Genomic DNA, 14841 nt, shown 5'->3' with positions numbered 1-14841 from the left:
CTGGTTCCAAGGATTGTAGTGTTTGCTGGTTTAAAATGCATTTAGTGTGTTATTTCTCATCATACAGATGTAAGATCTTAATTTGATCACCCTGTTGCTGGAAATGTTAAACTTGTAGTGTATTTGAGGATTAAAAAGGCTTCTAAAGTTTGTAATTTCCACTTAGAAATTTCAGACTTGATTTTCCCTTACGAAAAATGTATCAACGACTACAAAAATGTCCATTAATTATAATCCACATAATAATTTACATTTCCTGTTGCTGCCGGATTATTTTCCTGCAGTAGGAGACTGGCTAAAATTAGCTAAAATCATACATCTGTATGATGATAAGTGTGACTAGGCTAACCAGAGTGACTAGGCTTGTCACGTTTGTCATAAGGAATGGACCAAGGCGCAGTGTTCGTAGAGTTCCACATATTTTAATAAATAGAAACTCACCAAACAAAACAAACAAGCACAAACGAAACGTGACGTTCTGGACTACTCACAGGCAGCTACACAAACACAAGATCCCACAAAGCACAAAGGGGAAATAGCTGCCTAAATATGATCCCCAATGTCGATGTTGGCCTGTTATGGTTCCCAATCAGAGGCAGCTGTTTATCGTTGTCTCTGATTGGGAACCATAACAGGCCAACATCGACATATAAACACCTAGATGTCCCACCCTAAATCACACCCCGACCTAACCAACATAGAGAATAAAAGCTCTCTATGGTCAGGGCGTGACAAGGCTAATAAAGCATTTCAAATACAATTAGGAGATTCTTAACCTAATCTATTTATGTGTTTTTACTTTCCTCATTCTGCTCACACAACATTGGCCTGCAGGTTGAACTAAATTGAAGACCTGTCACATTGTTACAGATGTAGGATCTTTATTTGAGCCAGTTTGCAACAGCAGGAAAATAACACTGCAGCAACTGGAAATGTGAATTATTATGTGTATTATAATTCCAGGATTTTTTTTGTAGGGGTTAATACATTTTTTTTAGGGGCAAATCAACTCTGAAATTTTGAAGTGAAAATTACAAAATTTAGAAGCCTTTTTAAACCTTGAATACACTAAAAGTTTTCTGCTATGCAGGAAAGTTCTCATCAACAAAAGAGTGATAAAATTAAGATCCTACATCTATATGCTCTGTTTAAAGGATGGTTTTTAAGATGCTTGTTGAATACACTTGAAAGAAAATTGACATATTACCTTACATGCTTTTGCTTCAGAATTGGTTGAATTGCTCATTCATTTACAATATTCTTCTTATTCCTACATGTATTAGACAGGTCTATAATTTAAAGTCAGGACCTTGGTTGTTGTGTATTTTGCTAGAAAAAACAATATTTGACCATATGTGCAATAACTATCATTACACTCCCATTGTCTTTACTCTCTTCTTTTTATAACCCTTTTATAACCCTCTCTCTCTCTCTCTGCCCCCGTAGTGGTGTTTGTGTGTTGCTCTCCGGACACGTTCAGGCAGCTGATGGTTCACTTCCGGCGTGCAGGCCTTCCTCAGGAGGAGTTTGTTTTCTTCTACATTGACATGTTTGGACGCAGCCTGGACTCCCAGAATGCTCAACCGTGGGCCAGAGGGGACCAAGACGACCTTGTCGCCAAGGAAGCCTTCCAGGTAAGCCTTGGATCAGAGTCAAGTGTATCATCTCATTCCTCATCTCTTTCCCATCATTACCTTGGAAACAGGTATGTGCTGTATTCTCCGCTGACTTACATAGCAGGCCCTGAAGCAATCATATTTTGATATCCCTATGTTTCCCCATGGCTGTCATTGGTGTTAAGTGTGCTGCCAGGCAGATGAGAAATCTAATCTTGTTTATTTTCCATTCTCTCACTGTGAAGTACTTTCATTTTCTTCTCAATTCCCTAGTGAGTAACAGACTCTCCAGCGAGGGGGAGAGAGGCAACATAACTATATGTTTTGTGACATCCCGTCAATGTGTTGATATCAGTCTCATCTCACAAAGCCTGAAAGAGCAAAACAAATGGGCCAGAGGTTTAAAAATGTAACTGATGCATGTACTGTACTGGTGGGTTGTGGTCATATTTCTTAGGTTGAATCGGATTTTAAGTGGGTTCTTATCGTCTGGGAACCAATGCCATAACCCATACTGTCACGCCCTGACCATAGTTTGCTTTGTATGTTTATATGTTTTGTTTGGTCAGGGTGTGATCTGAGTGGGCATTCTATGTTATATGTCTAGTTTGTCTGTTTCTGTGTTTGGCCTGATATGGTTCTCAATCAGAGGCAGGTGTTAGTCGTTGTCTCTGATTGGGAACCATATTTAGGTAGCCTGTTTTGTCTTTTGGTTTGTGGGTGTTTGTCTTCCGTGTCAGTGTTTGTCGCCACACGGAACTGTTTCGTTTGTTCACATCGTTTATTGTTTTGTTTAATTAAAAAACATCATCATGAACACTTACCACGATGCGCTTTGGTCCTCCTCTCTTTCTCCCGAAGACGATCGTTACACATACGTATGAACACTTCTCTCACTGCTGTGTTTTTACAAGTTATCCTTCTCAGACCTTAGTTTTCTGCTTGAATGAGGTTGGGCCTGTATCTACACAGACTGTAGGAATGGGAGGGGGGAGATGAGATGATTTTATGAAAGTTATTGGGTGTTTTGGAGGATGTGTTTTGGATGACTGGTCGTATTGACAACATATAATATGCCAACTAGGGTCTAATAACAGTTTATAACTGTTTATAAAACTGTTTATAAAAAGGACAGGCCTGGGTAAGAGGAACATACTGTTAATTTCTACCACAGAAGTGGTGTTTCTCACACCTGTGGTTCATTCATTCATTATCAGAAATCATCATGTGGTATGATTCTGTATAATTCAGTGAAACCTTTGTCTTATGAATCACAATCGTTTTTTTTCTTTGTGTCTGTCTCAGAGTGTGAAAATCCTGACCTATAGAGAACCACAGAACCCTGAATATAAAGATTTTGTGAGGGACCTGAAGACAGATGCCAAGAGAATGTTCAACTTTACGGTGGAGGACTCACTGGTAAGGGGCTGCACTGTGTGTGTGTGTGTGTGTGTGTGTGTGTGTGTGTGTGTGTGTGTGTGTGTGTGTGTGTGTGTGGTGGGGCTCTCTTGGAGAGAGGGAGGGAGGGAGGGAGGGATGGAGGGAGGGAGGGAGAATTGAGATCAAAAGGAGTATTTATAAAAGCAGACAGAATTTGATCTCAATGTGGCACAGACTTGAGGCAATATGAAGGAGAAGATTTATGCTAAGGCATGAAGACTTCTACTACACAGAATAAAGCTCTGTATAATAATCTATACACTGAGAGTACAAAACATTATTTACTTGACATAGGCTGACCAGGTGAATCTAGGTAAAAGCTATGATCCCTTATTGATGTCACTTGTTAAATTCACTTCAATCAGTGTAGATGAAGGGGAGGAGACAGTTTAAATAAGGATTCTTAAGCCTTGAGACATGGATTGTGTATGTGTGCCATTCAGAGGATGAATGGGCAAGACAAAATATTTAAGTGCCTTTGAACGAGGTATGGTATTAGGTGCCAGGCGCACCGGTTTGAGTGTGTCAAGAACTGCAACGCTGCTGGGTTTTTCACACTCAACAGTTTCCCATGTGTATCAAGAAAGGTTCACCACCCAAAAGACATCCAGCCAACTTGACACAACTGTGGGGAGCATTGGAGTCAACATGGGCCAGCATCCCTGTGGAACGCTTTCGACACCTTGTAGAGTTTATGCCCGACAAATTTATGCTGTTCTGAGGGCAAAAGGTGGTGCAACTCAATATTAGGAAGGTGTTCCTAATGTTTTCTACACTCAGTGTAGGGCTATCAGATTTTAGAGAACATCTCATTATGAAACATTTGATTGAGCCACATCTGACAGGCAAGCAATACATACAACACATACAATGAACTAGTAGTACTAGTTCATTTAGCAGTAGTACTAGTTTATTTAGCAGTAGTACTAGTTCATTGGGGTTTGCACATCTGAGAGTGTGTTTGTGCGTAGAAAGTGAAGATGGAGAGGCTGCAAATAAGTAGGCTTATATGTAATTGGCTCGCCTGCAATGCTTGGACAATTGATTCAATTTATTTTGGAAGAGAAAAAGCTGATTTAGTTAGTGGAGCTTATCTTCTTATTATGTTCCCTACAAAGGTGCACAATGATGATATTCTACACACTTCTGCAGCTGAATCACTGGTGTCTTGTTTAGGGGATGAGAGACACACACACGTATGCGCACACACACACACACACTCACAAAGATTGGCACGATACATCCACCTATCCTCAATATGGCAGATTGACTGCATTCAAGTCCATCTTTCATCTCTGACTCCGGATGGAGGTGTCTGTCCTTGCATGCATGTGTGGGCTTTCGCGTCAGTGACAATTTAGGAAGCAAAATAAAAACAAAGAGCTTGACAGGCCACGTCATCTAACTGCCCTCCCCGTTCGACACACACAAATCCAGAATTGTACGTCAGGGCTTCTATTCCATCCCCGGGAGGAAGGGAGGCTCGCCATTGGTCTGTCTGGCACACCTCACAAGCCGATGAATCACTTGTACCAGACAGCTAAGTGCAGTCAATGTGATAAATAGACACGTCTGACTCTGGAGGATGAGAGAGAGGCACAGAGCATGAGAGCTCTGCCCTGGTCTACCTGGTCCTCATTCACCCTGTCTGAACATTGTGTCTGTACGTTTTCAATTGATGCAACTGAACTGAGTGAATTGTCTGAGTGGGTTATTGTCCTCATATTCCATTTTGTGATTGACGTGGACAGTTCTTTTGGTTTGGGGCCATTGTTTGGAGAGATGATGAGATAGAAGAGGAAATTGTTTCTCAGGCAGAATTGTGAAATTAATAAAGGGGTAGAAATAGGTACGGAGATGATAGGAAATATTTATCGTTGGAAGAAATAGAAAGTGGTATTAACTTGAAATATATCAAACACTGTAGAGAAGCTTGTAGAAGAGACAAGTAGTTAGCAGAAGAAGTTCTGCTCTCCATGGCAGTGTCACAAATATACAGTTGAAGTCGGAAGTTTACATACACCTTAGCCAAATACATTTAAAAACTCAGTTTTTCACAATTCCTGACATTTAATTCCAGTACATATTCCCTGTCTTAGGTCAGTTAGGATCACCATGTCACGCCCTGGCCATAGAAAGGCTTTTATTCTCTATTTTGGTTAGGCCAGGGTGTGACTAGGGTGGGCATTCTAGTTTCTTTATTTCTATGTTTTCTATTTCTTTGTGTTTGGCCGGGTGTGGTTCTCAATCAGAGGCAGCTGTCTATCGTTGTCTCTGATTGAGAACCATACTTAGGTATCCCTTTTTCCCACCTGTCTTGGTGGGAAGTTGACTTTGTTTAGGGCACATTGCCTTTAGCTTCACGGTTTGTTTTTGTAGTGTTCGTTGTTTTGTTAGGTGTCTTTTTTTCCAAATAAAGAGAAAATGTACGCTTACCACGCTGCACCTTGGTCCTCTTCTTTTAACGGCCGTGACACACCACTTTATTTTAAGAATGTGAAATGTCAGAATAATAGTAGAGAGAATGATTTTTTTTAATTTTTTTTATTATTATTATTATTATTTTTTTTTAAATTTTATCCCCTTTTCTCCCCAATTTTCGTGGTATCCAATCGCTAGTAATTACTATCTTGTCTCATCGCTACAACTCCCGTACGGGCTCGGGAGAGACGAAGGTCGAAAGCCATGCGTCCTCCGAAGCACAACCCAACCAAGCCGCACTGCTTCTTTAACACAGCGCGCCTCCAACCCGGAAGCCAGCCGCACCAATGTGTCGGAGGAAACACCGTGCACCTGGCCCCCTTGGTTAGCGCGCACTGCGCCCGGCCCGCCACAGGAGTCGCTGGAGCGCGATGAGACAAGGATATCCCTACCGGCCAAACCCACACGACGCTAGCCCAATTGTGCGTCGCCCCACGGACCTCCCGGTCGCGGCCGGCTGCGACAGAGCCTGGGCGCGAACCCAGAGACTCTGGTGGCGCAGTTAGCACTGCGATGCAGTGCCCTAGACCACTGCGCCACCCGGGAGGCCCCAAGAGAATGATTTATTTAAGCTTTTATTTCTTTCATCACATTCCCAGTGGGTCAGAAGTTTACATACACTCAATTAGTATTTGGTAGCATTGCCTTTAAATTGTTTAACTTGGGTCAAACATTTCGGGTAGCCTTCCACAAGCTTCCCACAATAAGTTGGGTGAATTTTGGCACATTCCTCCTAACAGAGCTGGTGTAACTGGGTTAGGTCTGTAGGCCTCCTTGCTCGCACACGCTTTTTCAGTTCTGCCCACACATTTTCTATAGGATTGAAGTCAGGGCTTTGTGATGGCCACTCCAATAGCTTGACTTTGTTGTCCTTAAGCCATTTTGCCACAACTTTGGAAGTATGCTTGCGGTCATTGTCCATTTGGAAGAACGATTTGCGACCAAGCTTTAACTTCCTGACTGATGTCTTTAGATGTTGCTTCAATAAAACCACACAATTTTCCTACCTCATGATGCCATCTATTTTGTGAAGTGCACCAGTCCCTCCTGCAGCAAAGCACCCCCACAACTTGATGCTGCCACTCCCGTGCTTCACGGTTGGGATGGTGTTCTTCGGCTTACAAGCCTCCCGCTTTTTCCTCCAAACATAATGATGGTCATTATGACCAAACAGTTCTATTTTTGTTTTATCAGACCAGAGGACATTTCTACTAAAAGTATGATCTTTGTCCCCATGTGCAGTTGCAAACCGTAGTCTGGCTTTTTTTATGGCGGTTTTGGAGCAGTGGCTTCTTCCTTGCTGAGCGTCCTTTCAGGTCTTGTCGATATAGGACTCGTTTTACTGTGGATATAGATACTTTTGTACCTGTGTCCTCCAGCATCACAAGGTCCTTTGCTGTTGTTCTGGGATTGATTTGCACTTTTCGCACCAAAGTACGTTCATCTCTAAGAGACAGAACGCGTCTCTTTCCTGAGCTGTATGACGGCTGTGTGGTCCCATGGTGTTTATACTTCTGTACTATTGTTTGTACAGATGGACGTGGTACCTTCAGGCATTTGATTTGTCGAAGTCAGAAGCTTCTAAAGCCATGACACCATTTTCTGGAATTGTCCAAGCTGTTTAAAGGCACAGTCAACTTAGTGTATGTAAACTTCTGACCCACTGGAATTGTGATACAGTGAAATAATCTGTCTGTAAACAATTGTTGGAAAAATTACTTGGGTCGTGCACAAAGTAGATGTCCTAACTGACTTGGCAAAACTATAGTTTGTTAACAAGACATTTGTGAAGTGGTTGAAAATCGAGTTTTAATGACTCCAACCTAAGTGTATGTAAAATTCCAACTTCAACTGTAGCTAGACCTACGCAGTAGATTTCTAATTATAGAAAATAATATCTATTGGATGAGGGAAATAGATACATGTGTGGTATGGTTGATCTAAGCGATCTCATAAAAAAATAGGTGATAGATTTAATAACTTTTCTACAATTTCCTCTTGCTTCCCTGCAGATGAACATAATCTCCGGAGGGTTCTACGACGGGCTGATGCTGTACACACACGCCCTGAATGAGACCATGACCTCGCCAGAGGACAGACCTGTGGGGAAAACCGTAACCAGGAGGATGTGGAACCGCACCTACAACGGTCAGTCCACTACACGCACCTCAGTTCATAACCTGGATCTTTATTCCATTGAATCAGGGGTCCGAAAGGTTCTAGGTTTTTTTTGGAACATGTGTGAATATGTTTTCAGTCTAGCACTAGCTCTGTGCTCTGTCTCTGGTAACTACAGTGGTCTGCGTTTTGTCACAGAGACAATTTCAAAAGATTTGTGTGAAGACAAAATGTTCCATGTCACTGGATTAACTCTGAGCTCTGGCTTACGATCTCTTGTCAGTTTCCACCTTTGAGGAGGTAGTTCTGTAACAACAACACATTCAATGTCTTCCTTGCAATTTCTCTGTAGATGAATTATTGAGTGATTTGTGGCAGAATGAGAGAGAACCAGCACGATATAACAATACTCCCCATTGCTTTGTGTCTTTAAAATGAGATGTACACCTCCTCAAGAGCTCTTCAAGACAAGACATTGATTTAGTTGCAGGCCATAAGAAGTCATATGGCTCTCAAATGCCTGCTGGACATGTACACTACATTACCAAAAGTATGTGGACACCTACTCGTGGACACCTACTCAACAAAAAAAAATCATAGGCATTAATATGGAGTTGGTCCCCCTTTGCTGCTGTAACAGCCTCCACTCTTATTGGAAGGCTTTCCAATAGATTATGAACATTGTTGCAGAGACTTGCTTCCATTTAGCCATGAGCACTATTGAGGTTGGGCATTGGACCTGGCTCGCGGTCGGCGTTCCAATTCATCCCAAAGGTGTTTGATGGTGTTGAGGTCAGGGCTCTGTGCAGGCCAGTTAAGTTCTTCCACACCAATCCCGACAAACCATTTATGTATGGACCTTGCTTTGTGCACGGGGGCATGCGTTGTCATGCTGAAACAGGAAAGGGCCTTCCCCGAACTTTTGCCACAAAGTTGAAAGTAGAGGTCGACCGATTAATCGGCATGGCCGCTCTCGGCCATGGAAACCCATTTCATTAAGCTGCCAACGAACAGTTCTTGTGCTGACATTGCTTCCAGAGGCAGTTTGGAACTTGGTCGTGAGTGTTGCAACTAAGGACAGAGGATTTTTACGCGCTATGCGCTTCAGCTCTCACCGGTCCCGTTCTGTGTGCTTGTGTGGTCTTCCACTTCGCAGCTGAGTCGTTGTTGCTCCTGGAAGTATCCACTTCACAATAACAGCACTTACAGTTGACTGGGGCAGCTCTAGCAGGGAAGAAATTTGACGAACTGACTTGTTGGAAAGGTGGCATCCTATGACAGTGCCACGTTGAAAGTCACTGAGCTCTTTAGTAAGGTCATTCTACTGCCAATGTTTGTCTATGGAGATTGCATGGCAGTGTGCTCGATTTTATACAGCTGTCATCAACGGGTCTGGCTGAAATAGCCGAATCCACCATTATTGTATATACAGTATAGTGTAGGTTTACACCAGTGGCGGTCAGTGCCTTTTAACATGAGGTAGGGCGATTCTTTTTTTTAATGAGCATGGCCGTATTTCTATTAAAGCACATTAGATGACTGTCATTCATATTCCATTCAACCAGCTCAATGTAACATTGATAGGTTTAGGCTACTACATGATACTCAAATTTTCCCTATACCCATCTTGAGGTTGCTACAACCTAGCCTATGAATGAAAGTTTACAACTTAGGTGCACACACAGGTCGAGAGAAATGTTTGTAATCAATGTGACAGACAATCTTGCCTCTCTAGCTGATCTCGGGTGTAATCATTAGTCCAACAGTTGCAAGCGAGAGTTTCTGTTGGACAAATTCAGGTATGTTTATTCCTGTTTCGTTCCATTTGCTTTCGTTTAAGAAGCGTTTTTCAGCAGAATCGGCGGAATGAATACACTCCTGATCACCACAAACACAATTCACTTTCATAGCAGCCACATACATACAGCATGATCCCTTTTATCGTTGGATTATTCCTTATCGCATCTATGCGCTGCTAACCGCTACACAGAGCCTACATCATTGTCACCATATTCACTAACGTCAAGACAACATAACCACTAGAACTAACGCCTTAGTAAACCCGCTACAATCATGCAGTACAGTGTACAGTTAGCAATAAATTATTAAAACCAAAAGCTTACCTTGACTTGGAAGAGTTCCAGTGTGGGATAGCCATAGCCAGCTAGATAACATAGCATCCCTCTCTGAGCCTGGTGTTTGAGTAGGTTAAACTAGTTAGCTGCATTGGCTAGCTAAGTAAGTGAAAGGTAAACAAATAAGAAATATAGCTAGCTCTCTCTCTTGCTTCTCCTTCATTTTTTAAGAAATGTATTTGTTAAAAACGGTTCAACTATTGTCTTTCTCTCTCTTTGAATCAACTACTCATCACATTTTAAACACTGCAGTGCTAGCTAGCTGTAGCTTATACTTTCAGTACTAGATTCATTATCTGATCCTTTGATTGGGTGGACAACATGTCAGTTCATGCTGCAAGAGCTCTGATAGGTTGGACGACATCCTCCGGAAGTTGACAACATTTCTGTGTAAGTCTATGTAAGGGGGTGAGAACCACCAGCCTCCTAGGTTTTGTATTGAAGTCAATGTACCCAGAGGAGGACTGAAACTAGTTGTCCTCCAGCTACACCATGGTGCTTGTCACACCAGCCTTCACTTTGGCTCGCCCTCTTGTCCAGCTCAGGCGTTCGGCGTCGCCGGCCTTCTAGCTGCTGCCGAACCTACTGCTGGCAAACGCGCTTCACTCATCAACCCCGGACTTGTCTCGTCATCATTACACACACCTGGTTCCAATCCCCACTCTATCACTGTATATATCAAATCAAATCAAATTTTATTTGTCACATACACATGGTTAGCAGATGTTAATGCGAGTGTAGCGAAATGCTTGTGCTTCTAGTTCCGACAATGCAGTAATAACCAACGAGTAATCTAACCTAACAATTCCACAACTACTACCTTATACACACAAGTGTAAAGGGATAAAGAATATGTACATAAAGATATATGAATGAGTGATGGTACAGAACGGCATAGGCAAGATGCAGTAGATGGTATCGAGTACAGTATATACATATACATTATATTAAGTGGCATTGTTTAAAGTGGCTAGTGATACATTTTTGATCAATTTCCATCAATTTCCATTATTAAAGTGAGCTGGAGTTGAGTCAGTATGTTGGCAGCAGCCACTCGATGTTAGTGGTGGCTGTTTAACAGTCTGATGGCCTTGAGATAGAAGCTGTCTTTCAGTCTCTCGGTCCCTGCTTTGATGCACCTGTACTGACCTCGCCTTCTGGATGATAGCGGGGTGAACAGGCAGTGGCTCGGGTGGTTGTTGTCCTTGATGATCTTTATGGCCTTCCTGTGACATCGGGTGTTGTAGGTGTCCTGGAGGGCAGGTACACCCTCTGCCATTTGTCTTTATCTTTCATTGTAAATGTTACTTGTTTTCCTGAGAGGAATCTCTCCTACTATTTCCAGAGTACTTTATATTTTTGTTTGTGAAGATATATTTTGAGCACAACAGTGTTTGGGTTTCGTCCCGCTTTGATCTATGGTGCTTAAATAAATTCAGTAGTTCTAAACCTTCGACTGCTTCCTGCCTACTCCTCTCTACACCAATGACAATGCTACCCTACAGAGTGATGTTGAGACCTTCATTGCAAAACCGTGTATTTTTATCAATTATTTGGTGACATGCGAATATATGTAGTCTAAAAAGGATAGCTTTTTAAATGTTTCACTATTTTTATTTTTATGAAATTCACTGAGGAGCATGGTCCTCCCATTCCTCTTCTGAGGAGCCTCCACTGGTTTACACTGTAGATACCATTTATGTTAGATGTTATAAGGTGGGAATAGGCTTTATAACTGTGGACATGTCCTTTGTGGGGAAGTTTTGCCAAAAACAGAAATCTCCTCAAAGCAGGGAAAATATTAAATGGAAAGGATCAATTAGCGGGCCATGGTTGTGTCATTTGGCCTTTTGAAGAGAGGTAGATGTTTCCTCTCCATATCTCTGCAAGATCTTGGAAAAGAAAGAAATAGCGTCAAAAAGAAACAAAAAATGCCAACATTGTTATTGAACAACATTGTTATTGAACAGCCTTCTTCATCTCCGCTGGCAGCTGGTTTGTAGTCAAGCCAAGGTCTGTAGCGGAAGAAAATTCATCTTCACGTTAGACTTCGAGCAAACACATTCCCGGACACTGCAAATGAATGTGTCCCTCAAATCCATTCAAATGAATTTAATTGTGTCCAGTTCAGTAAAAAAAGGAAGGAAAAAGGAATTTAGCACAGAGTCCTTGGTATCTCTTAATGGAATGTCACTAGCTGAGTCAATCTGGTGACATCATTGTCTTTTAAAAGCGAATTAATCCATTAAAGAACATCTTTATGACCACAAAACACAAAACTTTTCCCCTGTGTTATGCATTCTGGAGGAGGTAGTCCCCTTGCTGAACATTTCTAAATTAAATCATTTAATCACCCTTTTACTTTCTGAGGAAGGCCTCCATTGTGTTTTGTGTGCCAGTACCCCACTCCCCCCAAACACACACACCTCACTGACTAAGCCATAAGGTTACGTGTGTTTACCCAGACTTGTGGGTTTGCACTAGTGTTTGACATTATTAATGGCCGATATAAAAGATGGTGGTCTCAAAGCTTGTAGCAGGATGTCATCACCCCTTCTGTCCCAGTCCCAGTCCGTTGTGAGGGACCTGAAGACAGATGCCAAGTCATAGCAACCTCTGTTTATTGGGACTTGAAGGGAATTTGAAGGGTTGGGCTGTTGATCTGATGTTTGTTTGGTTGGTCACAGAGTCCAAGGGTCAGAGAGTCAGATTATGTGTGAGGTCACAGGAGACAGTGAAAGGCGCTTGACACCAAGTCAAAGGTAACAGCAAAAACAAATACGTTGAATCATTGGAAGAGTACACATACTTGAGGAGGTGACATAAGTCATCAGGGACATAAGTTATCCCTCCATCCATCTCAGGTAAGTACCCAGGTTGTTTGCTCTGCACTCCTCTATCCTTCCCTCTTTCACTCTGCTTCCCTATTTCCCTTTTATTCCCTCCATCTGTCCTCCATTACTACCCGCCTGCTCCCTCTTTTTCCTTTAATCTCCTTGGCTGACCTCTCTTTACAAATGTCCATCCTTCTCTCCTCAATCACTATGAGTTGGACCAGAGCACACAAACAACAGAGATGAACACTTCAGACAGACAGTGGGAGGGCAGAGCGGGCAGCAGCCAAGAACAGATGGAGTCTCCTCACACTGATTCTGTTAGCCCATCCGAACATAGGCATTGAAATGCTGAGGGGTTTGTTTGGTTGCATGCGAGGACAACGCTTCTTTTATTATTTTTGCCCACACCGTTGCATACTGAAACGTAAGCTGTTTGGTAGCTTTAGTTCATTGTTATGCTTCCGATTCAGTGCTTTTTAGTTATATTCTGTGTTATGTTTTGTTAGAAAGTGAAGACAGCTTTAAGTTGGTCTAGTGAAATACAAACCTTCATCTGAAACTTGACTTCAGCGTTTAAACTACAGTATATGACTCATGAGTAATTGTACGTTATAAACTTGTGAAAGTGTGTGAAAATAATATTTCAGTGTCAGAGGTGGATGTCCTGCTGTGTACACCAGCTTGTTAATGCCAGTCTCCCTATCTTTTCTATCAGTCATTGTCCTTACTCATTGTAATTCCTTCACACCTTCTTCTCATCTCATTATTTCCTGGTCTAGCGCTCCTCTCCTCTGCTCTCAATCCTCTCCTCTGTGAACAGTTCTCTAATTCCATCCCACGGGATCTGCCTTCCTCTTTTTCCTTCTTCCTCCACCAATCTGTCCATATTTTCTCTGTCTTATCAAGGTGTTCCTCCTCACTTCACTGCTCTGTCATATTTTTCCTGTCTCAATGTGTCTTATCCTCCCGAACTCTTATTTTACCCTCTTCTCCTCTCCTACATGACCTCTCTGTCTCCTCTAAACTCTCTGTCCTTTGCCATGGAAAGATCTAATTTCTCTTTTGGCTGTCATGTTACAAAAAGTCCCCCTGGAAAAAAAGAGGAAATCCCCAAAATAGGAGAGTAATCTAATCAGGTGAAACCAGAGCTCCCGTGGCCGTGTCAGCAGGAGCCATCTCCCTCAATCTCCCTCTGACGTCAGCCTCCACCCTCCGCTCATCCCTCTATCTCTCTCTGTCCATCTGTCTCCACCTCCTTCTCTTTTCCCTTTCTCTCCCTACCATCCATCACTCATTGTCCTTTTTCTCTGTCTTCTTTGCAGTGGCTCTGGTCACTTAGGCAGCTGGTATTTCCAATGGAAGGTCTGGCCTGGGTCGACCTGATAATGAGCTGTGTGAATCTGAAGCCTTGTCATCCGAGCCACAGTGGAGCACAGGGCTGGAGTGTAGAGTGCACTGTAGAAAGGAGACAGGCAGACAAGTGGGCAGAGGGGGATAGGAACAGAGAGAAAGAATGAAGCACTCTTGTGCTTGTGCCCTTTGGTTCATCATGTGTACGGAAACTCTACAGCTACATGGTACATGGTAGGCCCCCATTGTTCCAGAAGTCTTTGGTAACTGGAGAATCTTGTCAATGCTATTAGTGGGCAACGGAGTGCCTGTAAAAAGGATTGACAGAGACCCTACAGATCTTAGTCTAATAGCATTTAGCGAAAGAGACCCTTTCATGTCATTCATAACTAGAGGTCTTGCTCTCTATTTCTTTCTCTCTCTCTCTTTCTCTCTTTCTCTCTCTCCCTCCCATACTCCCTATCCCTCCATCAGAGGCTAAGAAAAAATCCCATGATGAGTCTAGATGAATAATGAATACTATACATTATTCATAAGTAAGTCCTAGAATAGTAAATTTTTCCATCCTTAGTTACCTATATATTTCATGAAACAACTATGTTTATTTATTGACTGTTGTTGACTGATGTGATAAGGTTCAAGGTAATCAAAGTAAACACATAGATTGCTGTACATTTTTGGACATGACAACAGGTGTGTGCCATCCTTAGTCTGTTAGGCTGGGGCTGTTACAGTTGAAGTCAGAAGTTTACATACACCTTAGCCAAATACATTTAAACTCAGTTTTTCACAATTCCTGACATTTAATTCTAGTACATATTCCCTGTCTTAGGTCAGTTAGGATCACCACTTTATTTTAAGAAT

At 42.3% G+C, this 14841-nt stretch overlaps 1 protein-coding gene across 1 annotated transcript in view; it reads left to right on the top strand.

Annotated features, from left to right (window-relative positions):
• Positions 1-14841, top strand: part of npr1b (natriuretic peptide receptor 1b) — a 60807-nt gene that overhangs the window by 18902 nt on the left and 27064 nt on the right. Inside the window, exons 3-5 of the mRNA XM_038994454.1 lie at positions 1447-1634; positions 2922-3035; positions 7550-7685. Of these exons, the coding sequence (XP_038850382.1) occupies positions 1447-1634; positions 2922-3035; positions 7550-7685 (438 nt within the window). The remainder of the gene's footprint in view (positions 1-1446; positions 1635-2921; positions 3036-7549; positions 7686-14841) is intronic.

This window comes from Salvelinus namaycush, chromosome 5 (genome assembly GCF_016432855.1).
Source record: "Salvelinus namaycush isolate Seneca chromosome 5, SaNama_1.0, whole genome shotgun sequence".
NCBI classification, from domain to species: Eukaryota; Metazoa; Chordata; class Actinopteri; order Salmoniformes; family Salmonidae; genus Salvelinus; species Salvelinus namaycush.
Note: the sequence above shows the minus strand (reverse complement) of the source record. Positions and strands in the feature narration are given on the sequence as shown.